The sequence below is a fragment of the Rhipicephalus microplus genome, chromosome 4 (assembly GCF_043290135.1).
Source record: "Rhipicephalus microplus isolate Deutch F79 chromosome 4, USDA_Rmic, whole genome shotgun sequence".
Lineage (NCBI taxonomy): Eukaryota > Metazoa > Arthropoda > Arachnida > Ixodida > Ixodidae > Rhipicephalus > Rhipicephalus microplus.
This window is the reverse complement of record NC_134703.1, coordinates 151825822-151853420: the sequence shown is the minus strand read 5'-3', so window position 1 is coordinate 151853420 and position 27599 is coordinate 151825822. Positions and strand designations below refer to the sequence as shown.

Sequence of the window (27599 nt, the reverse complement as noted above, 5' to 3'; positions counted from 1 at the left end):
ACCTCCCTCGCGCCACCCACGCGCGAATTTTTTGTGTGCCGGCGGTCATCATCGCAACACCAGCACGGTTCGTGTCGCCATTCGCATGCATACGTGAAGCTGCACGTGATTGGTTCCGATTTTTCCGAAGATCCGCGCTGCTAAACGAACATGGGATGCGACGATTTCGCAACTCAGCTGCGAGTGTCGTGCACACGCAATCGAAGGAGTAGAAACTACGACGCTTGTTCAATAAAGGATGGCAAACATACGTGCGTGCGTTGTGTGTGTGCGCGTGTGTGTGTGTTTGTGTGTGTGTGTGTTGTGTGTGTGTGTGTGTGTGTGTGTGTGTGTGTGTGTGTGTGTGTGTGTGTGTGTGTGTGTGTGTGTGTGTGTGTGTGTGTGTGTGTGTGTGTGTGTGTTGACAAAACACCTTTTAATTGACATACTCAGCCAATACCAGATAAAGAGAGAAAACTAAGCAAAATATTTCAAAAAAAAATTATGGCAAGAGAGCATTCCAACGTTAAAGAAGACAAATCTGCTTGTCGAAAGGTCAGCTTTACCACCCCATTCCCCCCGTTTTCGAATTTCTCATAAGAAAAATTAACGTAACAAGATCAAGAAAGTCAAACAAAAGATTAGCCAATAACAAAGCATAAACAGAACGTATTTCAAGTTGTCCACTGTTTCTGCCTGCATTGGGTTACTGATCTGCGCGAACTTTCTTCTCAGGCAAAAGAACGGCGAACGTAAACTTTCCCAACGGTGTGAAGTGAGTCTCGCAAACTGCGAGGATGCCACCGACTTAGCTAAAAAAAGAATGTTCAGCATCCAGCAATGCTCGTTGTAGCCACAAAACGAAAGAAACCGAGCAGTTACCTACATCCGACCTCGCGCGGAGAAACTAAAGCCGCACGTGTGGCTGCCCCGTTCGACCGCAGAGGCCGGGATCGCGGTCCTGCTTTGATCCGCCATGCTCGCCACACTCTCGCTCTTATTCCAGCCTTGCTTAGCGTTGCGCGACGGTGCGGGGCACACGTACTCGCGGACCCCAAGCGCAGTGTGCGTCTGGCGAGGTATGAAAAAACACACATAACGCAAATACCATAAAAGAAAGAGAACGGGAACAAGTAAACAGGCGCATCAACACAACTGCTTAGCGATGGTCATCCGCGCATGCATAGGAACAGCGATCGAAGAACGGCGACACGCTTCGGTGGCTCCGCATTAGCGAGCACCGTACGCCACGCTGCCCGAGTACCACGGGCTGCTGCACCTGTATCGGACTTCTGACGGGCCGGGAACTGCCCAATAATCTTCCAAGAGTCGGTAATAAACGAAGAGTAATACTAACACACTCGGTTGCACTAAAAAAGAAAGGCGGTGTAACCAAAGGGTGAAGTATGGTAGAGCTTTAGTATTTCACCGCGCACAACGGGCAGGACCACCCACACCACAAAAGCATAGCAATGAGAAAAAAGGAGCTTCGCAAAAGGTGGCAATGCTCCTTGAAATGAGAAGTACACAGGAGAGCGGCCATACCTGAACCCCTCATAGTAACAATATCTGGGGTTAAACAACCCATGACCCCCATATGATTATGAAGGACGCCGTAGTGGATGGTTCCGGAAATTTCAACCATTTCATGTTCTTTAACATGCACTGACACGGCACAGTTGTGGAAGCAACGCATTTGGCCTCCGTCGAAATGAGACCACCACGGCCAGCATCGCACCCGCGACCTTCCTATCAGCAGCAGCTGAGCACCACAACGACTGATGAACGACGGCGGATCCCCTCAACACCTCATCTTTTCCACTACGTTCTGATCGTATAATGATCTGATGCCCTCGATTTTGAGTGTCTCCTAGGCTTGAAACTCCTCCGGAGCTTGAGCTAAGTGACGTCTAAATATTGCAAGAACGTCATCGTCATAGACACACAAGCACTTCTCTTTCTGTTCACATTTGTAGTCGTGCTTTTCCCTTCTTATTCTTCTTTTTTCATATTTGCGCACTCCCTCGTCTGTCTCTGTTCCTACGGGCATCCGATAGTGTTTTTGTTTTTTCTGGTAACGATTGATTGAATGATACGTGGGGTTTAACAATCCAAAACCACCATGCGATTATGAGAGACGCCGTAGTGGAGTGCTTCCGGAAATTCCGACCACCTGGGGTTCTTTAATGTGCGCCCAAACCTGAGCACAAGGGCCTACAGTATTTTCGCCTTTCTTCTGGTAACGACTGTTCAGATTTGCACATGGGAACACTTTCTTAAACCATCAGTCACAAATTCGGTCATTCGAACTACAAAACAAGAAAGGGGACAAGTTTTTGTTGTTGTTGTTGTTGCTGTTACTGCCCAGTACACATGCGCCTTACGAAAATGAAGGGAAAAAACAAAACAAGGTAGAGCGCGAGGTGCGACGGCCGTTATATTATGCATTACCCACGTGGCCGGCCCTCTGTCACCATTGAGCTCACCACAGCGAGTTGTGTTATTTCCTAATCCTTTCCATAAACAATATTCACTCACGCCATCACACACGCGCGCGCACTTTCCATGGCCGAAAAGCAAGCACACATGGCGAACACCGAGAGAGCTATACATCTCTAGGACAACCATGGTACACGCCATTTATTTTCTTCGACGACAATTTACGAGTCTCCGGGCCCCAGCCGGTTTGGGGGGGGGGGGGTCATAAATAACAATCTCTAAAGTAGCGCGCGTGTCCACCAGTCACGCATCGCCACTTGCCCAGCAGAGTTTGCCACCGTAGGGAAGCGGCGCTCGCCCAAGAGAATTTACTAGTCCATTTGCTAGGCCGGGCCACCGCCAGCGCACGCGCTGTGCTCGGAGGCAGCTCCACAGCTGCTGCGCCACTTGTCACGTGATCAGAGAGGACGGTGGCGAGCTTTGCCCCGGGCGGAGCCTGCGCGCTGTGACGTCGCTACACCCCAGTACGTCGACGGCACCCACCACTGTTTACAAACACGGAAGCAGCGCGCGCTAAAAAAGGGAGGGGAAGCGAGCATTACTCACGACCAGGCAAGGGCGGTTACAAATTAAGCACTCCAAACGGGACACGTCTCGAAGAAAGCTTCCGCATAGAAGGGGACGCTGCATTGCGGACACAGCCGTACACTTCCCTCGCAATCGGGACCCTGCGGCTGACAGCCGGGTGCCAAGAAAATGATGACGAATGCTCGCGCTGCACGCCGGCTCCCCTCGGACGGTGCGGGGCGAGAACACTTGGACGCGCACGCTTTCGAAGCGATGCACGCGCTGTTCCGTTCTTTACACACCACTCGCGGCCACAGCAAGCGAGCGATCGAGCGCGTAGTTATATATACAAGCGATTTTGGCAGACTAGACGCCCCTGTATAATGCATTTTGGAAAAGAAGAGGAATTCGTGCAAATACGCTCATTACGCTGGTACGCCCGCTCCATTTTTATCGGCTGATTGTCAATAACGAGTGCGATTTCCGTGCGTATAAGAAAAAAAAAAGGGGGAGGGGGCATGCTATGAACACTCAAGTGCGCTGTTTGGACTCTCCTTAATGTACTACGCATTCTGACGAAACAATTTATCCAACCATTCGGTTGACAAACTGTACGATTCGTGAACCGAGACAGTGCGATTGGTAAACTTCAGTGTCTGTCGCTGTACAGAGCCGCTCCCACGCCGGCATAGTTGAGACGCGCTATCTGCGTTCTCTTTTTCCTCTTCAGCTTCACTGCCAAGACATGTGCGCCAATTTGTCCGGCGCGGGACGGCATGATTCCGTGTGTGACAACGAGTACAGGGACAAACAGATAAATAAAAAAATGAAAAAAATTGCTGTCGAAAAAGATTTTCTTGACGAGACGGGACTCAACCCCACGTATCCACAATATGAGGAGGAGCATCGTAACCACACGGTGTAAGATGTTGAAGGAGGGTCGCCGATGGATACGAGAAGGAAGTTGCAGATGATGGCATCCCACCGCTGCCACCAAGTTGTTATAGTCGGAAGGTAGGTCGCTGGAGGATACGAGAACAAAACAAGGTTTATGACATTATTAACACATATTTACAGAAAAGAAGGGATAGTGGTTTCCCAAACCGCGAGCGTGGTGGTTGAACGTTACATAGTTCAGAGCGACGTCCAGCACTCTGCGGCGTCGTTTTAAGCCCTGTCAGGCTCCTCCTCTCCGAGTGAAACACCAATCACACACGCACAATAGGTGAGGGGGACAAGCATGCACGGTCCACGTGAACGTCCAATATTGGGTCGTGAACACTGCACTGCAAGGTGGCACCAGCAGGGCTCTTCCTCGTCGTGTGTGTGCCGCTAGTCGAGAGGTCCCACGATCCGGACAGCATACATCAAAGGGTCCGCCGATTTCGTTCACTTAATTAGCGGGGCGATTTGCGGTGGCCGCCGCGGTCTCTTCAAGGAAGATGCTATCTTTGTTGGCCTCTCTCGAATGGTTAACGGCGTCTTGGCGACACGACGTCTCGTCCTCCGGCTAGCACGTACAATGCCTGACGAGCATAGGCAGTCGGCCGGTCGGCTTGGTGATTGGGGATTACAAGGAGCGCCGCTCTCCTGTCAGCTCCGGCTCCGGTCACAACAGCTTCCCCGTCGCCCGATGAGTCGTCGAGGGCATCAGTCACCGCTTCTGCTCCAAGAGACGACAAAAGGGTCCGCATTTTAAAGACGGGAACTCGCCTTTGCTTGCCGCATGGTCTGGATAATTGCTCAGATCTTCGACACCGTCTGGCAGACTGGCCGCCGAAGGGATTTAGAGACGAATCTCCAGGCCAAACCTAACAACGGCTAGAACCAGGCAAGCGAGAAGCGCATAGCATAACAACCTTGTGTCGTATAGCATATATCAATGAGTGGAAAAATGATGTGAGGGTGACGAGGGAGTAAAGCTGGCGTATAAAGACGGAGATAAATAGAGAGAGAAGGAAACAAAAACGATACAGAGAAAAAAGACAGGGTATAAAAAATTAAGACAGAGCTATACAGACAGAACGAGATAGAAGAAAACGACGACGGGAAGTAGACATGTACAGACAAAGAGAAGAAACAAAAAGAAAGATAGCACGAGAAAGCAAAAATAGAAATGACCAGAGAGAAAAGGTGACAAAAGGAAACAGATACTATAGAGAAAGAAAGAAAGCAAAAGATCAAGAAAGAAAGAGAAATGTAAACAGAAACGAAGAAGCTTGGTCACCCTGCTCAGCAATCGCACCAGGCTTGACTTCACTGGTGAAAAGCTGCCTTAACTTTTCATTCTCCTATTTTCTTCATGGGCGAGTGGAGAGGAGGCAAGGATCAAGCTGTAAGCCTCCTCCTCTCATCACGCCCTTTCATACACACACGTACACACACATTTGCTTTCGATGCGATCGGGAACGCCCAGCAAAAAAAGTACCAACGCGCCCACAAAAAGTCAGCCCCTTCGAATAACGACGGGGAACGCAAAAAATAGAGAAAAATTACCGTACGCGATGAGTCGGTAATAAAACAAACGAGAAAGAGACGACACTAAGGGACACGTCGAACAACAAAACAAAAAGAAACCACGCCCAGGACGGCAATCATTGTTCGGGCTGGGACGGTGACGGGCGCAAAACGGACACTTCCCGCGGAAACGGTCGCGCAAGTAACCCAAACGAAGACAAAAAGAAAAGTCATAACGGTAAAGAGAGGCAAGAAATAGTGTCCGCCGAAAATCCACGCGATCTGGCAACGGGCGAACCAACCGTACGCCCGGAGTCGGCCACGCCATCTATACAGCACGCCGAGCAGCGCTGGAATGCGCTCTCAGCAGCGTAATTATTATTTATTGGCATCAGCGGCCCACCGCTGAACTGAGCCATACAGTTCTGCAGCAGCTCTGTTCTTCATTACTGCTGCAACGTTTCATACCGCGGCCATAGTACCACGCATAATTTTCTAGCGGGAGCGACTGTTCCGCCATCTCTTCGCGAAAAACAATATATAAAACAAAGGTTAGAAGATAGAGAGAGGGGGGGTGGTAGGGAGACAACCCAACTGACAAGACGCGAAAAAAGGACGCCCAGAGAAAAAAATGTCAATCGATTAGTTCTCCGCGCGTCCAATCTGTCCCTGACTGCTCCCAGCCCTCTCGACTCCGTTGAAACCTTTCTCTTTGAAAACGCAAACCTGACGGGCTTGTACAGAACAAGCCGGGCGAAGCACTCTCACCGGAAGAAAGCGTCGTTAAACGAAACGCAAACAGGACGAATCTCGAAGAAGAAACGCGATGCACGCACGAGCGAGTGACCCATACACCGCTCCCGCCTGGTCCCAATCAAACCGCGGGTCTCTCTTCGACGCGATATAACCTTACGCGCGCTCCTTCGTAACATGCTTCGGCCATATCACGGACCGAATAAAGCTCTAACATCTCCAAAGAAGTGCAAGCTTTATGGAGTTTAAAAATAATAAAGTTGACCATAGGACAGAACACGCGAACCAATTCGCGCACGTATAGGCATTAATTAAGTTGCGCAAACAAGCCCTCTAACAATACCCGATCAAAAAAAGAAGAAACAAGTCCGTTAACTATCACGAGAAGATTAAAAAAATAAGCACAAAGAAGACGTTGAGTGAGAAGGAGGCAGTGCAGGGTCGGTGAACGCTCGCATCGAAGACGATAATTATGCATGAGCTAAGAAACGAGGGGGCTCCAGAATACGTGAAACATTTTATACGGCCTTCATAAGGAAGGGCCTTCGGCACGCGAAGCGCATTCGCCTCCTATCTCTTTCCCTCCACGGCTTATACACAGCCCGGGTCAAGATTAGTCTCCCCTCCCCCCCTGATACGCTGTTCTCCCCACAGCCCTCCATTTTTTTTTTTTTTTCATTCTGAAGAGACCGCGCAGAACCTATCCGAGGATCGCCCGCCCTCCGAGCAGATCCGAGTAACGCCGCGGCTATTCCATTCTCTTTCTGACGCCCCAATACAGGGAGCTTCATTAAAATGCAGCGATCCTTCTCTCCGCGTGAAAGCCGAGATGGGTTCTCCGCGAATCTTTTCCCAAAAAGAAGAAAAAGAAAAAGCGTACACGATCGGATCTCGCTGCCCGCGTCCGGTGCACCGTCGTTGCTTTCGGCTTCGAAGCGACGGCGGGCACGAAATGGTTTTTGCACCGTACATATACCGTTCTCGCTCAATAATAAAACAAAATCAATTTCCCATTTATACGCGAAAGGGGCGAGCACGAACGCGGTCATCGATGCCCAAACTTTCTTTTTGTCGCAGCGAAGGTGTACACAGCGCATACCACAGCAGGCAAAAAAAAAAAAAAAGGCCCACATCCGAACACCACAGCGCGGGTTGACCTTATGAGGCGCCGTAATCCTCGCTAAATGCGTTCTATGTGCTCTAAAATTTACGATTCATGTCCAATCCACAAATCAAATCGGGCTGCTTTCATAAATAGAGTCAAACCTACGCTGTTCATGTCTTCCCCCCTCCCCCCATCACCCAAATAACGACATGCAGGAAATTATACTTATGGATACTCGAAAATTCACTCATCATCGTCAGGCTCAGAATCTGGCGCTATTCCTCGCACACGACGGTCATGCCCTGCCCAGCAATAACGCTCACAACAAGCTCACCAGTTTAAGAAACACACACTTTTTTTTTCCTATTTTTACAGCATATTACGCAAATCAACAAACGAGAGCATATTGTATATAGTCCAATGAAGCTTTCAATCAACAGATCAATAAATTGACACAGCTGTGTTGTACGAATCTTTTCACTCCAAAAATATATCTTCTATAGATATATATAGTGTACTCAACCGCATACGCTTGTGTAGATTGCCTACTTACTCGGGAGGTATATACCAAAATTTGGGCTCGCTGTAATTAGGCACGTGATCACGAGGTGTCGCAGCGACTGCCTGAGATCTCTTGCGCAAGTTTTTAAACATACGGCGCGTATACGCACCCAAAGAGGCAAGAAGATACCGACGCCTACCAGTCAGTCGCCGATGACAAACACGTTACAACGCACGCAGAAGAAATGTGGCTGTCACGAGGCTTAAGACTAGCACTTACGTAGAAGGCATACCTACGATCATACGAACATGAGTGCAGCGAATCATCGAATATTATCCCGCGAATCAGCCACTACGAGCAATCATTCTCAATGCGTCATCATGTGCTCTAGCGACACCACACGACAATGAACGGTACTAGGATTACAGTGCATCGTCTCCCGCTACCCTTTCACATCCTCAAAGCCAGCCTGGCAATGAACGCCGAGGCTTGTCCTTTCCAGAAAAAAAAAAAATCTACCCGATTCAGGCCGGCGAACCTTAGCGACCTGCTCTTCCTTGACCGTCTCCAGATATATTTTCCTTTTTTTTTCTGCCTTCTATCCCCATTTTAGCACCTTCTCTTAGCGGGCAGCTCCTTCTTACGACAACAAAATGGGAACGGAGTACCGAGTGGATGGCGGCGCTGTGGATGTGCAGCCGCGGTTTTCGATTCGGGATTGGAGGGGACGTGGGGGTTCCCGGCCGGGGCGCGCTTATCGTGTTCGGCCAGATGTCGGAAGCCACGTTATTCGGGCAAAGTGTGAAACGTAAAAGAAATGACCTCCTCCTGAAACCCCCCCTCATCCTCAACCACACACGCAGCGGGTACGGGGACGGCGCCGGCCGCGGCTAGAAAGAGAGGGAGCAAAAAAAGAACGGCAAAAACAAAGTAAAAAAAAGAAATGAAAAGAACGAAATCTTTGGGAAAACGCAGGAATCCGCGGAGAGAAACGTTAGCGAGAAGCGGCGCCACTTATACAGAGATGGACAAGACACTCTGGGTTCTCCCAGGGCGAAAACGACGAGTAAAGAGAGTGGTGAGAAAGAGAGAGATGAGCAATAGCGAAGCACCCTTTAAGAGAGAGCGTGAGAAAAAAATACAAATATTAGGTAAGCTAAAGAAGCGGCGGAGATTGAAAAGACCATTACAGTCGGCGCTGTGTCGTCGTCGTAGGTCGCTTGTTAAAGGCGTTCGATTAGAGGAAAGACGACTGACCCTATGGGTGTCGACACAGAAGTATGGCGTTTCTGTCTGTCTGCGTGTTTTACTCCTAGGCTTTATTCTATTCTTTTTTTGTTTTGTTTTTTTGCAGTCTCGCGGAAGCTTAAAGCAAGGCCATAACTAACCGAACTACACTCTAGTTTGGTGTGTTCCAATCCCTCCTTTCCTCTACTTTTTTCTCGTTTATATAGGAATGTGCGATGTATGTCAGGCCCATAGCCAGTAATTTATTCCCAGAGGGGGAGGGGGCACTTGATGGTAGCCTGGAAAAACACTTATAAGAGTATGAGGACTCTTTCTGATAGGAAAAAAGGTATATACACCTTATTTGTCAATGTTACCTTCAGAGAGCGATTTTCTTTAAGATCGGATGTAGCAGTTCTTTATTTTAAAGCGCAACATATATATATATATATATATATATATATATATATATATATATATATATATATATATTAAGGTTGTGGGTTCAGATACCAACGACTTGTCCACCCTCATTCGCTCCAATTTTCCTCATAACTGCCATACTGGAGCAGAAGAGTACGACTGGTATGTCTTGCGCTTTCGCTGGGCTAAATTGTGTGTGTGATTCATTCGGTAGAGTCTAAATATAGAAACTAGTGCCTCTAAGTAATTTTTCACTTTTTGACACATACAGAGAGACAGACATATAGGTAGATGTCGCGACCCCATTATTGCAAAGCCCCCGCGAACATTTAATCCGCGCCGACTGTATTTCGACATCCCGCAAGTAAGACAAATGAAAGAAAAAATGAGTCGAGGAGGATAGTGTATCCGTAGAGTCAGACGTGCGTGCTATCCGGAGTCTCGCCAAGTCCAGGCAGCGAGGCGAAGGAGTGTCGCTACGAACGATACATTCCCCCCCAGCAAAGCACGCACGGAATGTCGAGGCACACTAGGCGCGGGAGCCCGGCACGCCGCCACTGTTACCGCAACGACTGCTCAGCAGAACGGCCAATGTATGCAGTGTACTTACACCCAGCACCGGCATTGCCTCACCGACAGCGCGGCGGCGACGAAATAATGCAGAACGGACGAGGCTTCCATTTAATTAGCTCGGCGAAATAGTGCCGCCAGCGGGGACTAGGAGAGGAGGAGTAAGACTGTCGAAGAAGGAGAAAGGAAACGGGGTGACGCACACACTCTAGCTCCGATAATCCGGCTTTTGTCTCCGGGGCGTCAGTAAAAGAAACGTAAAAGAATTCGGTTCGAAAAAAAGACAAAAAAAATGAGACTAAGCAGGAACTGTACTAACTTTAACGCGGAAATTAGGAAGAAGATAGCCAAGCAAACAATGCATGGCGATGAGGAAAAAGGGTGAGAGAGAAAGAAAAACGGGGTATCACAGAACTTCGGGGACGGCGGAATGAATTCCTCAAGAGGCTGGTCGGGAAGGATCTGCCTCGCAGATTACGCCGGGAAATGTGCTCTAAAATGGAATAGGGCAAAAAGAACAAGAAAGGGGGGAGAATGAGAAGGTGAATAGGAAGAGGACTGAGAGGACGGAGAGGGACGGGGCCGAGGTACCAGCCTAAGTTGGCGACGCGGTGAAAAAAAAGGAACCACACGAAAAGACAATGAACAGGGGCCGGAACGCATAGGCAAATTTGCTTCCCGGCAGAAAACAAGACATCGTTTTCGCGGCGTGAGCGAAGGAAGATTGGGAGACGATGAGAGCGGACAGAATTCGAGAAGCTCAGATAAAAAGAAAAAAAAGAGAACAAAATACGAAGCAGAGAAAAAGGAAGAAAGTGGAAGAACGGAATTTCTCCATAAACGGGTTCGATCGCTCGGCTCGAAGTGAGCGATCGCCGCTCCGTACCTCGTAAATTATAAACGAGAGGCGGACGCAGATTCGCACTCGGAGGAAACAAGAGAGGGAAAAAAAAAAGGTTTCGTCAGTGGGTCGACGAGAGAGATGCACGAGTCCTAAAAAATAATATTGAAACCCCCAAACGATACAGATAAAGCAACAAGGAGGGAAAGATTAAATAGAGAATGTACAATGAATGGCCGTGGGAGGGGGCGGGAGAAGGGTACGGAGGATAAAAGAGCCAGACGGCCGAGCGGCCTCTTTTATACACGAGGACGTTTTTCTCTCGTCGTACATCCCTCACCCTGTTTTGTTGTTGTGTTGCTTTCGACGGCGTGGTCGGCTCCTGCCGCGCAGTTCGTGTCCGGGACTCATCAACTCTAGTGCGTACATCGCAAAAAGATAGGAGGGGGTGGGGGATTGATATAGGCCTGATTGGCGAGACGGAAGCAGACGAAACTACGTGGCAGGGACTGGAAAGAAGAAAAGATCAAAAGCTAGTACATTATAGGATGAATGCGAGGAATGCAGACTCCAGTAAATCGTTGGCTTCTCGGCAGAGCCATCTATCGGCGCGTCATCGAAAGTCACCTAGGCTACCACGGCCGGGCTAGACCGCTCCTGCGCGCGCAGGTGCTGTCTAGCGCGGCCGTGGTAGCCTACGCACATGCTAACGTAGGGTTAACCGAAAGCTATACCACAAGGTATGCACGGATCCTCGAATGCCTGACGCATGCAGCAACACCTTTGTACTATACGTGGAACCGTGAGAATCAAGCGAGACAGAGTGCTTTACTTTCGCTTCAAAGTGCGCGATATGGACCAGTGAGCGCTATTTCGACAACACCTGTCGGAGCTGCGCCTTAGACAAAATTCTCAAGATTTTTTTGTTATGTGTACATACAACTATTTTGAACATACTAGAACAATAAAGACATTGGTTATTGCGATCATAGTAGCCATCGTATCTATGGAATGAGCTCTGCAATCGAAAGCCCCACATGCGTTCTTGTGAAGCTTTAATTGCATTATATAGAGTATCTTACATTTAACTCTTCACTCTCTATAATAAACGCCTTATTATAGAGATTACACTTTTTGACGGCAATGTACTATTTTCACTAAGGCCTTCTTTCTTCACTTATGGGTCATTAATCTTTCAAGCGTATCTTGCTTATATTGGCCACGCCAGCGCGCTTTGCTTCTCATTACTGTCGTTCACAAAGAGTTAACTTCAGTTTTCAATTCTCCTTGGCGTATATTGCGCCGTTCCAAACAACGCAACAGGTTATTACATCTGCCGCAGACGCACGGGTGGCGACATCTCGCGGCGTATTTTCGAAACGGGATGCAGGGAACAAGTTCCCTATTTGTTTAATGAGCGTTCTCCCCGCACAGAAATCACAAGATACGATACTGCTGCTCCTACCAGCCTGTTCGCAACAGCGACAGTGTGCTCCGGAAAACAATTATACAACAAATTGCGTCGGTGGTTCCGTTTAAATGAGCAAGGCGGCGCTACAAGCTTTGAAGAACGTGGTGGACATTACTTATACTGCAAATTCCACCCCGTTCTGCCTACCTCAATGTTATATATATATATATATTTTTAACTCCCTTTTTTTCCCCTTCGACTACGATACAGCAATGCGCCCGCCAGATCTAGAAAGTACAGCCACCACTCATTATCATCATCATCGTCATCATATTCATCTGGCGCCTGCATCTCGTCTACGGCGTGAAATTAAGCAGCCCCACACTTGCTAACAATGCGTTAATTAGATGCAATCAGAGCCGGGCATCGCGGTTTTCTATTTAGTGACGCAACGCTCATCGCAAATTTCACTACACTTCACAGCACAAACGTTAAAGACTCATTTTCGCGTTTTTGCTGCTGCCCCGCCACGGTAGTCTAAGGTACTCGGCTGCTGACCCCCAGGTCACCGGATCGAATCCCGGCTGCGGCGGCTGCATTTCCGATGGAGGCGGAAAGGTTGCTGGCCCGTGTGCTCTGATTTGGGTGCACGTTAAAAGAACCCCAGGTCGTCGAAATTTCCGGAGCCCTCCACTACGGCGTCTCTCATAATCATGTGGTGGTTTTGAGACGTTAAAACCCACATATCGATCAACCAAGCCATTTTACTGCACAAGAAATCACCAGTCTGTACCGTAAATATTTCCATCACGAAACTGATAAAGTGCTAAGGCAATAATAATCGCGTGTGGGCTCAGATAACGAACACTCGGATGGCTGCAACATAATCTACAGTACAAGCGGCGAAAGTGTAGACTGAGACGATAACGCTTAGCTATACAACAAGCACTACGCTGACCATGCCTCCGAACAATTTCGCAAATACCAACGCGTCAGGGCTCGCCCAAGGCACCATCAGATGTAGTGGAATGTGGCAAGGAAGGAGGCTGAGAAGACCTCAACTTCTAAACGTCCGTAAACAATCCGACACATATGTTTACCGAACCACGTAAAAGACTACGAACGACAGCCAGCGAAGCGGCGTGCCTTGGCTACCGTCATTGACTGAACGCTTTCATTTATTTGCCCTTCTTTCCCCTTCCTTGCTCTTTTCATTTTTCCTCCTTGCCCCCCCCCCCTTCCCCTCTCAAGCACGTAGTCCTCGCCCTCTCCGGTTATTTTCTTTTCAAGGGACCTCCGGCTCACGTCCTCCATGAAAGAGAGAAGTATGATAGAAGAAGGCTGAGAAAAGAAAAGAAAAAAAGAATAAACGTGAAAATCCCCGTTGCGTCAGGCATTCCGCGTTGTCTGCGGTTATGCGGCTCTCAACGGGGAATCGCACGAGAGAGGGCGTGCACGAAGCTAAATCAAACATAATCTAGGAAGAAACCGAAAGCACGAGAGAGTGAGAAAGAGAAGAGCGAACCAAATTACCGAAACTAGTAGGAAACCTAGGAAACACACACGTACAAACACACAACATCAAAAAGACGTGCTCTTAATCGGAGCGCCAGGTTAGTCGTTAATTTGCGCGTGGCGCTCATCTCAAGCGTGCTGGCTCGCTGTTGCGTCACGACAAAGTGGGACCGACGAGACGACGGAGAGCGAGGGCACAAACAAAACGCTGAATGTTGAAGAGTTACACTATAAGGAACACAGAAAGGGAAGGAACCCACATTGGAGGCACGAAACGGCTATAGGGAGAAAAGGGAGAGAAAGAAAGATGGCGCAGGAAGGAAACGAGTAAAACAGCAAGAACGAGACGGTATGTACGCGCGCAACAAGCACAAAAATGACGGCTGCTGTACACGGTACGGCGGCATCCCTTTAAGCACTCATACGGAACGAGCCTGCTGCTCGCACGACAGGTCAGCCTCTCCTTGCAAAGTTTCTCCTCGCATCCGACAAAGAAAAAAAAAGGAAACACATCCCGTCCGCTACCCGCCACTCAGCTCCGCCAAGGCATCGCTTGAAGCATGGCGCGCGCGTGATCGCGCATGCCGCGTCCTCGCAAGCACGCTGCGGTACACACGCCGAGGCCGACCGTCGCGGAGATGCCGGTAATGAAACGCACAGGTGCGGTGAAAAGGGGGACACACTGAATGAATAAGGGAAAACAAACAACAACAAGCTGCGTAAAAATGAGGTGTACAAAACACGAAGCCGCCCGAACAAACGCACGTGAGCAAACGCACTCAAGAGCGTACGGAGGCGCCAAAGCCAGCGCGCACGCGCAGCTATAGTATGTATAACGCAAACGAGAGAGAGAGAGAGAGAGAGAGAGAGAGAGAGAGAGAGACCGCATTAAGTAACAAGAACACGCACCGCCGGAAGGTGGCGGGGTCAGGCGGTCACACACGCTCTCTCGGGCCCGCTGCGGTGCATAAGATACAGGCTTTACGCGGGCGTTAAAAGCGGACAAGCCGCTGTGTTTACACGCGACGTTGCCAAAAGCCTCTCCGTCGTAGATTATATCGTCGCGCCACCGTTTTCCCTTTTTTTTTTCTCTCTCTCTTGCAGCTCGCGGCCGCGACCCCCATATAAAAGGAAGGAGGCGCTTTCGTCGTCTTATACCCACCTCATTTGCATAGGTTCAGTTGGATCGTATACACTGTCCGCGCGGCGGCAAAGCTCGCGTCACGCTTATAGCGCGGAAGAACGGATCACGCTCTCAGATCTCGAAGTTGCATAAAACTGAGTAGAGCGAGAAAGAAAGGTGAAGGGCACTATAATGCCGCCACCCGAGCACTTACTGTAATCGGATATCGGTTGCATATACTTTTTTTTTTCAATTCTTTCTCGGGTTTAAGTTCTGTTCTGCTTCGCCCTAATTCCACGGGGTCTTTGTCTTTCGCACGGCGACGGATGCAGAAAATCGAGCAGAACCACGTCGCCGACTCTTTTTGTGGCGAAGCTGACGTTGGCCAAGCCCTTCTCAGCATCCGAGAGCAACATTCCGAAGCGGCGTCAGCCCTTTAGCCCGACCGACGGATCGCCTAGACGGACTGCCTACTGGCAGTCTGAGCTGCTTCACACTCCGTGGGGCCTTCGAGTCTTCATTTTCCGCACACCGTGGCCCGCCCGGCAGCGATGCATCCTCAATGAGTCTTGTCTGCAGCAGGGACTCTCCGTCATCGCACTATGTCGTGTATTGTGTGTACTTTTTTTAGGTGAGTCTAGAGAAGAGGGAAAATGCACCTAATTTCTGGCTGCCTCATGGGCGACACAGCGCAGTGCCTTGTAGGGGATGGGGGAAGAAGGGATAAAATAATAGTGGAAAGATATAGATAAATAAGTAGGAAGGCAAGCGATAGAAAAAATAAGCCAATAGGGATGTTGGGAGCCGGTTGATGTAGTCCGAGGACGGGGCACCACACGGCGAGAGCTGCACGGCGCCAGGAGGTCGCGGAGGGCAAACCATTCAGCGAGAGCTACGCTGGCGTCCGAGGTCGCGGGCGCCACAACCGTTCAGCTTGAAATCCTCCGAGAAACTCCTCGAAACTGTGTATTTCGCTCTGACCGTGCGACGAATCAAGCGTGTCTCTTCCCTGGGTTGGGAAGGAGGCAGTGTTCCACGTCCTTTTTTTCAAGGGCGGATACTAAAACGACAATCTCATTGAACTGTCCTGGACTCAATTGTTTTTCCATGCAGGGAATGTTCGGAAGACCAGGGCATAAAACGCAACCACCGAGACGCTGAAGGAGGCCTCTTTCTTTCATGTTGTATCACGCTATACTATGAACAAGTAAATACTGTAAATAAACGTTCTTATTACCTGATCCAGCTCCTCCATTCGTCCTCCTCTCAGACGCGGATGGCCCCTGGTACGGACCACGCCAGCCAAAGTTTCAACAATGGTTCCAGCGGCGGGATGCCCTAACGCCCGTTTCGCAACAGTTCCCAAAACCTTGATATGATTATGAGAGTCACCGTAGTGGAGGGCTCCGGTAATTTCGGACACCTGGGGTTCTTCAGCGTGCATGTACCTAAATCTAAGTACCCGGGCCTCAAACAGACGGCATATACCGAGACCTTGACTTCAACGAGTGAAGTTCTATTTATAACATGCGCGGCCCACTCGTGCGAGATTTCGTATATGGAAAGTGAGGCTCTGAACTTTCCAGCTTCTATCTCACTGTTTCTATCTTGCTCTCCTCTCTCTGTCTCGCTCACACCTATAGTCACGACGCCTACAAATATGACACATGACACGACCATTGACCCGCAGTAAATGACACACTGCAGGACCCTTGGTACACGCCATATATGCTGCAAAATTCGCACATCATCATCGTGAAATGGCCAAGCAGGGTCACACACAATTGAATGGATGTCCTCATAAGCTAAGCAATGCATGTGGGGACATTAATTGTTACCTTTATATGTAGCGTAGCAATTATGGCGTAAATTTTACATCAAATAAAGGGGACGAAAAAAATCCCGCCATCCGTCGGTAAATGACTGTTCGTCCATTTTCATTGACCTATAGTTTACGTTATAATTAATACAATAGAGTTAAAGGAAACAATGAATGTTTGTATACATTTTTCGCGAAACAATTGTCTGTCATGTTTATTTGGTTGTCACTAACACAGAAACGAGAGCCTGGAAATACATTTGCGCTGTTCTATTTGCAGTAGCGCCTGGCAACACATATTCATTCGGCGAGATATTAGGTTTTTTATTGTTTGTTGTCGTTGTTGTTGTTGTTCAGGCTACGCAGCGCACGGAGAGCAGGCGACCCGATACAAAGGGTATAGCCGTATCGCCATCGCCATCAGCTAATCCACTATATTTTAGTACGAGTGTCACCACTACTAGCTGTAATGAGTGTGCGGCGGTTAGGAAACAATCAGCAACTGTCCAGTGAATGACCACTGCTGTTACGTATAGACATTTCGGCTGTACGAACCTTTACGCTTTGAGAACCATTCTGGCGAGTGGTGTGTTCTGGGTATAAGGCCCGTATTCACAAACCAACCTTGGCCTTACCTCCCGTTTTCCTCAAGTTTGTGTACTTTCTGCATGCGGTGTAAAAGCACAAAAATGGTAATAAGCTAAAAGATAACATCACAATAGGTTCTTGAATACTAGCCAACTTTGTACACCAGGCGCCATAAAGGTGTAAAACCGATAAGGCAAACTCAAGGTAAGGATGAGGTTAGTTTCTGAATACTGGCCTGTGTCACTGTCCAGCTATTTTACTACGACGATTATTATGTTAGAGAAAAGCCGTATATCCCGTACCAAACAAGCACCAGTCACTCCTTAAGTACATTCCATAAAAATTATTAGTACCCATACCGCTACATTTGGCATCCTGTAGTAACACTCAGCAGACCATTACAAGGAAGTACATATAACAGAGTCACCATTTCTAGAAGCCTACAAAACGCAGCAGACATGCTTAATGAAAAAAAGTTTTTCTCACCGGTTGTTCAGGCAGGTGCTCGCCTGATAATGTTGCTCCCAGCAAAAGCTGCAATTACAGAAAAAAAAAAGAATGAAGATTTAGGTCACGCCTACGTTCACAAGGGAACACCGACAAGCTTTCCTCGTAAGGACCATTCATGAAAGTCAACAAGCGAGAGTATGCTATACAGGTGACGCTCGAAATTCATGGCGTATTTCGAGAGAGCCGCAATTTAAAGTGCCTCAGCTAAGTAAGAAAGCTTAGTCCGTTTATGCAGGTAGCCTGACTAACGTATGTTCTTTTGTATGCAATCAGAACACTGTTGCATCCAGGCTGTCACTAGTTCGGTCCGACATTTTTGCAGGTCACATTACCACAACGCAAAGGAGACTAGAAAGCGGGAGGAGGAGGACCACGTTGTTTCATGCTCCTCAAAGTAATAAAGAACAATAACATTATAAATAAAGAAGTAAGAGTGAAACACATCAGTCGGCGTTCACGAGAGTAAACGCACGCAACCAGGTCACTATGAAGATGGCCGAACTAATATTAGTAAAAACCAAGAAGTCCCAAACGAGGCGCGAGCCCTCTGTGCCTCACAGCGAAAGGGTTTGGCAAAGCGGGGACAAAAAAAAACACAAAAACATTAACTTCGTGTACCCGCGAAATGGCTCGCCGAATTAGATATAACGGTCGCAGTGTAATGCGTTCCCGCTACCGAAAGGCGAGCTCGATTCAGACCCCATCGCCGATCGCCCTCTCGTCCATTAACCAACACCCTGTTTTCATACCTTTCCTTTTCGCACCTACCGCAAAGCAGAGACCGACGTAATCCGGGGGACATCGCCTTCTCACAAATTTCGAGGTGAGAAAGAAAAAGAGCCGACGTAGCGTGCGGCACGCAAATCTCCGCTACAACCTCCTCCCTTTTCCTCCAGGAGAACTGGTCGCATTGCAGGGCGTGTTGCGCAGTCAAACGAGATCATACGCGTTCTCGTCCAGCAAAACGTCTCGGCGTCAACTAGGGACCAGAAGGACGGGGAAGCGGGAACGATCGACACTCATCCGGCCATCGCGACGCCCATCACGTCGCGCCCGTTCAAAATCCAGGCACGCTTCTGCGGACCGCGCACTCGGTTCGGTCCGGCAGCAGACACCCGTTCCATCCAGCTCCTCAAAGAAGAAGAAAAAAAAGCGCCTGTTTGCGCTATACCACCGCAGACTCTACTGTCGCTGAGCGAGGAAGAAGCGAACTCCGGCTCGCCTTCAATAACGATCGGGCCACCGTTAAGTCAGCGGACCGGGAGGCGGGGGGAGGGAGGTGCGCTTGCGCCACGCACGAATACGTCGAGCTACACACACAATGCGCGCAAGACGTGCGTACTTTGTACATACTTCGGTGAAAGTGATACGCGCTTGTTCTTGGTGTCAGCGATGGCGATGCCCCGATGTCGGTTGCGTCATGGTCAGTCGCCGTGGCGCAACGTACCAGCACATGCGCGGACGGGAAGTTACAAGACAAAGAAAAAAGGGTGCAAGTGTGCGCTAACGATCATAGATTCCAATCGCGACATCTATTCCAAGTCAGAGGGAACGTTATAAGGTCGATCACCCGATCATTCCGTCCCAAGTTAACTATTGGAGCTAAGACCTGAAGATGGTGCAAAACCCGCTAGAGGTGGCTGGTGCAAGACTGATTATTTCACCTGTGTACGTGAGGGGGGTTGGTTGAAGAAATGTGTCACGGCTGCGCACATATTTTTCCTTTTTTTTTACCCCTCTTCCCACCCTTACGGCGAAACACTATGCGAGATTAGAGTCGAACAGCGGAACATATGAACGCAGTAATTTATTTCCGAGTTGATCAGACCGTCGTCTCTGATTCTCGCAATCATTTGAGTTTCCCGGCCGAACAAAATCAGTCGCCGAGAGTGGGATTTCGCGCCGCCGAGCAGCATCGCCCCGGGTCAACAACTGCCATGGCTCGCCAAGCGCCCCTCTTGTGCTAACGACATCGATATCAACAAACGCGCACCACTTGCCAAAGTTCGCCGCCTGCCGGCGGCGGTTGCTGTAGCATACAGAGAGCCGGTCGGCGCGTACAGACCGTATTACAGCACGAGCTGCATGCACTGCAGCATCCACCGTGCGAGCGGGCGCGGATTGGCTCGCGAAATGCCGCGATGCACTTCATGCTTGAAGTGTGCGCCCCTTTCAGAGAAATGAGCGCGAGCCCGTGGGGACTGCGAAGAGCCGAGGCTTTAAAGGATTGCGCCCGCGCACCAGGCAAGCCCCAGGGTCATAAAAGCGGACTTATTTCCGCTTCTGCGAGAGGCACTCGTGGAAGAGCAAAGAGAGGCGACGGCACGCACAGCGCACCACTCCGTTTGCCCAGAACGCCTCGCGCTGGGCGGCCGCCGCCCTAGCCTAACTCAAAGAAGAAAAAACAATAACCAAAGATCACTTTTTCCATCAAAGGCCGAGCCACTCGTATACCAGCATCCAATTAGCCACATCCGATGAAAGGATTCCCGAAAACAGGGACCGCATCCACCGCTGTTTCCGAGCACACACACATGACGACTCTTCACGCCGAGCCGGGAAAAAGAAAAACAAGAAAACACGGTTTGGCAGAGGTGGCTGCTCCGGAGTGGTCCTTGCACTAGGGGGCCACACCGGTGGGGGAGGGGGGGGGGGGTGAAGGGAACGAAAGGACGACCCGAACCAACAACTCACGTCCCGTTCCCGCGCCCATCGGCTTCACCACCAGACACTCGAGCCTTGCGGGGGCCAAAGTCGCACGAAGGCGTGCGGTGTACGGGGGAGTGTAAACGTGCGCCAAAGCTCGAGTCATGCGTAAAGCCTCTCGCTAATTTTGCGCTCTGGCAAAAAGGTCTCTTCAAGAGCTCCCCCGGCGTGGACGCTCGACGAAATAAAGCTCCCCCACGTAATATACGAAACGACGGCACAGCCAAAGAGGTACAATCTTCACCGCTACGTCAACCCTATCGCCGCACGCCTCCGAAGTCAGCAATCTCCAGCGGCAGGGATACGAAGGGCAACAGAGAATCAAAGCGACGGCTGCGAACTAACAAGGCGACTCGAGACCTCGCTCACTTATAATTGGATAGGCCTTTGGCTGACATCTCCTCAACGGCTACGCAAAACTCCCCATATGCAGTGCATAGTAAGCACAAGCATTCGGGCCAAGAGTGAAGCACGCCGCGACCAGCGCGTTTGAAGCGACACTGTTCACTTTGTGGCCAAGTACCTCCGAGTTCCGCGCATGCCATTCACGTCACGAGTTTCGGAGTTTAATCTGCCAGCGAGCAGCGTGGTTCAGTCAAAAAAGGGGGAATGACAGCGGCGATACCTTATTACGAGGAGTACACCGGCGCACATCGCTTTGACGCTACAGATGCAGATCAGCGATGAAGTGGCGCGGGTGGAAGTGCTTGCGCAAAATCCGGCGGAAGCAGATGTACACACACACACACACAAGCACACACTACCCCCAACGAGGAGTGGCTACAAATGATCGGCTCCCCTTTGCACAAAAGTTACGAGTGGCGGCGAGCCTCTCCAGAAATTCTTTGGGTGCGCGGAAAGCAATGAAGGAGTGACGCAGCAAGCGCGTATACTATGGGGAAGAGTTTGCGTTCACGTAACTATACACAGCGCTCGGCAGCTTCGAGTGGAGCCGCCGCGTCAGGCACCACTCTTTTACTGAAACTTCTATATACGAAGGCACCCCGCGGTCGGCTCGAAATCAAAGCTTCGGTGGCCACCCTGTGACGCCGTGGAACCAAACTCAACAAGGCTCGAAGTAGAAAAGGAAAGGTAAATTATTCTTTCCGAGTCTATATGAAAACCTGTTTGGGTTCGGAATATATATTCTCAGCGATATTGCTATTGGCAAGCAACGAGTGATTGAATGACAGTGCCATTTCACATAGGTTTCTTTTTTTTTTGTTTGTTTCTCGTGCAAAGAATAGAACAGGAAAAATAGAAGCCGCAGTGAATCAGTCTAATGCACACACCATCCACCCGCCTTACAAAGGCGCAGTAAATCGGTAGTTCATCAGAAATAAAATTTTCTTTTCCACAAAAAAAAAGAAGATTATAATTTTCCGAAAATGTCCTCCTTCTTATTTATTAAATCATTTATTTTCAGTATATCACTGAGGTATAATGCATTAGTCTTACTCCGTTATTAACGTTATATGGTAGTAAAAGCACAAAAATAATTCGGCCATCCGTTGTAGACCGTCACAGCTGGCTAAAAACAGACCAACAGACAGACCAACTTAGCGTAATCGTCCGACGAAGTCATCGGGGTGGCCGGTCCGAATTCGACACGTATTACACATAGCCAGCGGGCAACAAAGGTCGCGCATGCGCAGTGTGTCGTCTGGGCTCCGAGCGTCGTTGGAGTGTCGCAAAGCGCTCGCCGGCACCGCAACATTTCATCCCCAGGTGGGCAAGTCTACGAACCAACCAGCAAGCACCTAACATCTTGGATCATGTCCACTACATTTGTATTGAGTGCCATTGAGACTATTACGCCAAGTGCAAGAAAAAAATAGAACGAAACCTCCCTTTCTCTTGTCCGCGCGACAAAGGCCGATTTCATGTCAAAAAGAAAAATATCAAGCCCGGCGTCTAATCCCTAAAATAACGCTTTTAATTGAGAAACCCGGCGTTTAACTGTTTTAGCTACCGAATGAAGGACTACCACGGCGGAAAACAAGACAAGAGAAAGCATAAAACAATGAAACAGGAAGCGACATCTATACAAATACAGAGGTGCGCAAAGGTCCCTCACGCAGCCTCAAGAAAACGGGCTGGCTATCAGCGTGAAGGGCAAGCGAAAATCAATAAACATTTTGAGACGTTTCCTCTTCGATTGAGGGCTCGCTATATAGAGAGACAACGCCTGGTTCTACAAGAAAAAAAAAAAGAAAAGCCGCTGTACCGGCCGACCTCGATGCGCAGGTACGGAGAAGGTCGCACACCGCAGGTAAACACTGGAGCGTGTTGAGGAAGGATGCTGCTAAACGAAGCGGCAGAGTTTCTGGACCTCGCGGGGAAAACGGCTCCACGATCTCTCTCTCTACGAACGTCGGCCGAATATTGATACGCTGCGGTATAGTTAGGTTCGCGAGGAGATTAAGTCTGAGACGCCAAAGCACTGCGTAGGATCGAAAAGTTTGAACTATGCAGCCACAGGGCACATATAGCTGCACCCTCTTACATGCACAAGAGCTCGCTCCAGGAGTCTTCAATTCATTTCAGCGATTTTTCGGACTGCCATCCCGAAATTTACTTCAAAAAGGGCCGAGAGAGTGAAGAGAATCGGAGCGTAGGCTTGAACAAAATGCAAACTGGCGTTGCTACTTGAAATATTTAAAAGATTGTTTAAGCTTCGCCTTTAAGAGTTGAACGCGATAGCGATTTCCTGTTTGTAGTGCGTACTTCAAACACTTAGTACATGAAATCTTTTCGAACTTGCCATGCGCCCACTACGTCACCTTAAGGATAATCGCCTGTTCTGACGCCCGATGGTAATGTACGATCGTACCACGCAATACTACTGAAACATAACTGCAATATTTCGTGTTGGATTGTGAAGCATGTATACACAGGACGCGTGTGTCCGTAAAGCATGAAAGTTACTCCCACTTTATTTCCACGTAAAGGAAGTTATTTTCACAGCAACTACAAGCAGACCGTGTGCAAAAAAAATGTGTATATCGACAGCAGCCAAAACGTTTTCCTTTAAGCTACACACCTCAACATTGCCAATAAAGACCTGCCTTCATGAAAATGGTATATACGCGTCCTAGTCTCTAAATTGCAGACTGTGCAACGCGCCTGAAACAATCGAGCATTGTTTTATTCATTGCCGTGATGCGTGTCATTTCTGGGACATTCTTAAGAGAACCATCAAAAAATAATTTCCTGTTACAGCTCATGGTGTTCTTACTGTTCAAAAATATAATTAACAATAATGTGCCATATGATTTAATTATGTTATTGGGTTTTTATTCATTATGCAGGAGCCACATGATTGACAGACATGCTGAACCACCTCGCTCGACAAACTCTGTTTTCCGAGAAGCAGCAGCCAATGTGCGTAGTAGAGTTGTAGAGACTTTAGACCCTGCTTCGGAGTGGCATGGACCTCTGGACATGTGTGTTTGTTTACCGGGCTTTAGAAGGTTCGTTGGACTGCGTGAAATTGTGTCTTCCGCATGTGTGCGTGCGAGCATACTTTTGAAACGTTTAATTGTATACATATATCTAACAATCTTTGCTTGCATTATTTCAGCATACTAAAGAAAAAAAAGCAGACGCGTGGCTGCGCGATAAAGCCTCCGCTTGACGCGCAAATGACCCGGGTCCGATCCCCACTAGGATTCATAATTTTTTATTCTTCGTATCATTTTTTTTTTCATCTTTCTCGATTTTTCAATTACGCGCGCAAGATTGGGTTTTTTCGCTGCTAACTAACGACCCCGGCGCCGAAACTTCTGCGAAACGAGCTCTTTAACGCTATCGCGTTAATAATGCATTTCACGTATCTCAGATTTGTGTCATATACACAGGGAATCGGACGCAAGTTTCGAGGAAGGTATCGTCGGTGTAGGGATCTGCAGAATGAATGAAAAAAAAAAGAAAATGCTGAAGACCAGTCCGGTCCCTGCAGCTTTCCCGAACAAAGCGTTATTATTCGAGACAGGTGGGCAAATAATATGAATACCATTCAGCGAAGCCACAAAAGCTCTGTAGCTCACCTCCAACTGCGATTCGTGAACGAAAGTCGAACGAGAGCGAGAGACAGCTTATTAGAATGTCCTCCTGTTCCGTTGTCATAACCATACTTGTTTATCGTTGCTGCTGCTGCTGCTGTTAATGGGGCTGGTGCTGCTGCCGCTGTTGTTATTTCAGAAAGTTTGTTACATAAGAAGCGCGTATTCGTCCTCAATCTCTTTGAATGTCATTACTGATTCGCGCTACGTACGTATTACCGGCGATATTAAAAATTTTCTTACAGCTCTGAAGAAGAAACGTGTGCATTTAAAATGTCGTGGACGCGGTAATTTCACAGCGAAAGGTTTCCGAAAGCGAAGATTCCCTGCATTTTTTCACACGCCCACTCGCTTAGCTAACTGGAACATGAACGGAAGTTCCGCGCAGCACGACACGAGTTAGAACGGACGAGAAACGTGCAAGGGGGAGAAGCGCATTGTGGAACCCGAGCCATCATGTGTCGACTGTCGCTGAGGGCGTTAACAGCCGCGCCCCCTGAATCACGACTACCGTTTTATAGCTGCATTGAACTGGCCGGTTTCGGAAGATCCGAGTCCTATCACGACCCGTGAACATATATAAAATACTTCAGAGCCCGGAAGAATTGATACGCTGCGCTCGGTTATTCCCGAAACGAACACCTCGGCTCGTCGATTCCTACGTCGTCTCTTCGTTCCCACTTTGATGAAGGACAATGCGACTCAAGGTACGATCGCTGAGCGGGTACACTGCATATAGAGGAGCGAGGGAGCGCATCCTTTATCAGCACCACCCTGCAATTAACTAACCGCAATCAATCTGCGCGAGATGCGGAAGTTAAGCTACTACAACGGCGCCACATGAACAACCACTTGCATTACGAGACCCCGCGCATGCCTTGTTATCACAGGTGTGAGAGATTTACACGCCGCGAAATTTCCCGGGGAACTAAAGCTCACGCAACAACCGAATCCCCTCATCCCCTTGAGCAGCCCATGGGAATTCTCGGAACACGGTTATATACTGTCTTTGTGGACGTACATAGTGGTGGTCAGCCGCAACGTATGCGAGCGGCAGACTCGCACAACCAGCGGTTCCACTTGCTGCGCGGAGAGAAAGGGAAATTACGAGACGGGGGAGATAGATAGCTTCCTCCGGAGCAAACGCAAAAACAACTTCGCCGCAGCACGTCTACGCTCGCCGAAGCTACGGCGGCGTCGTTGGCTCGACAGCGAGGAGGAATAACTGTTTGTGCCTGGCGCTCGCACCGTCTATTACGCTGCGACAAGGCCAGCGCTAACATCAAAAACGCGACCTTGGAAAGAAGCCACTCGCTTTCCGCATCCATTCTTCTCCTTCTTCTCCACAGGCATTTTTGTTTCGGCGTTTGCTCCATCGACGCCGTCGGTCACCTGACCGGAGTGGACAGGATCTGTCTTCGCCGCTTGTGTGGGCACGACACAATACTTCGCACAAACCAACGGGTATCTGGCTAAAAAAAGGAAAACGATGGTAGGGGGAGGGGTGGCTGCAGTCGTGTAATGGGGTTCACGTGCGTCCTTCGCCCTCGCCCCCTTTATTGAGAGCGAGACGCGAACCGAAAAAATCTATCCTACCGGTTATCGTCATGTTGCCGTCGGTGGAAATTGGCGTCGAGGGGACAAAAAAAAAAAAAAACGGCGCGCACGCGGAATAGGGGACGCGCGCGGACACGGATGCCGATAAAAAACTGCCCGCACCGTCACAAGGCGAAGGACTGCGGGAAAAGTCGCGGTCCAGGAACGTCACAAAGCACCGCTGCGCGAGAGTGCTAAATAATAAGCATCATGTCTCGTTGCATTCCACGGGAACACAACCTACATACATGCACGACTACGAGACCTCTGCTCGTCCCCGTAAGACCAAATGTTGAAAGATCAGCCACGGGCGACGAACGATTGTTTTCAGAACTGCCCTTCAAGACACACGGATACATATTGCGACGCGTGTAGTTCGCATACAACGAGAGCACGCAAGTTGCAAGAGTTTGTGATAGGTTTCGAAGCCACTCCACAGAGTAACAAGTCATACTGGGTATCGACGAAAGGCTTGTGCAACGCGTCTAGAGCACAGCGTACACCTAAGCTCATCGGTTATCATCTTTTCCTGGACGCGTTATTCTGAGAAAAGGCGCCAGTACACCCTCGACAACGCCAGTGCTGATTACAATCTCTATTTTTGAGATCGGCATGTAATTTTAGGTATTAATGAGAATTTCTCGCTTACGTAAATGTATGCCTCCATCTCACATAGTTGTACAAATATTTTCCCCCTAAAAGACCGTGCTCAAGCCACACTACAGAAAACAGGCCAATTTGCATATATATCAGCAGTGTGCGCATGGCGCGAGCATACATCGATTCGAGCTTTGTATAAACAGCTGGTTTAACTCCAGACAACACCTGAACTGAACATGTATAACCACCAACACCGCGCGTTGCACACTGCTCTGGCCATTACTCAGCCACGCGAAAATGGTTGACGATAAATTACCGTTTCACCATGCCATAGATGCGGCCAGGGGGTGGTTGCAGTGCAGGGTTTCATTGAGGAGATTCGCTCGATTACAACAGAGATAGTTGTAACAAAACCGAAGGGAAGAGCGAACTCGAGCAAATAGCCAAACGTTAACAGCTATATAGCACACGTTAGATCTGCCGGCTGTCCCCGAGAGCGTGACGAAACAAACAATTATCGAACGTCATGGAAACCGTCGGATCGTGATCCGTGTCGCCCAGCCACGCGAACGAACCAGCGTCTGTCGGTAAATCGCGGGTATAAAGTGAAAAAAAAAAAACAGGACGCTTCGTCACCTTCACGCGCACGGCCTAACAAAGCGCGCGTGGTAGAACAATTAACCGGACCGACATACTGTAGGTTACAGGTGCCCAGCAGCCTGGAAGGCCAACCCTCTGCGCACATTGAACGTTTCCCCGCTTGCTTCGAGAAACGCGGCCATCGAGCACCCAGCCGCCACGAAG

The 27599-nt window shown here is 49.2% G+C and overlaps 1 protein-coding gene across 2 annotated transcripts in view; it reads right to left on the bottom strand.

Moving 5' to 3' along the window:
* Positions 1 to 27599, bottom strand: part of LOC119177206 (uncharacterized) — a 206182-nt gene that overhangs the window by 85793 nt on the left and 92790 nt on the right. For both annotated transcript variants that reach the window (XR_012895009.1, XM_075893761.1), the window contains exon 2: positions 17806 to 17853. Coding sequence is in view for 1 of the 2 variants with exons in the window: in XM_075893761.1 (XP_075749876.1) it covers positions 17806 to 17853 (48 nt within the window). In the remaining variant the exon portion in view is untranslated. The remainder of the gene's footprint in view (positions 1 to 17805; positions 17854 to 27599) is intronic.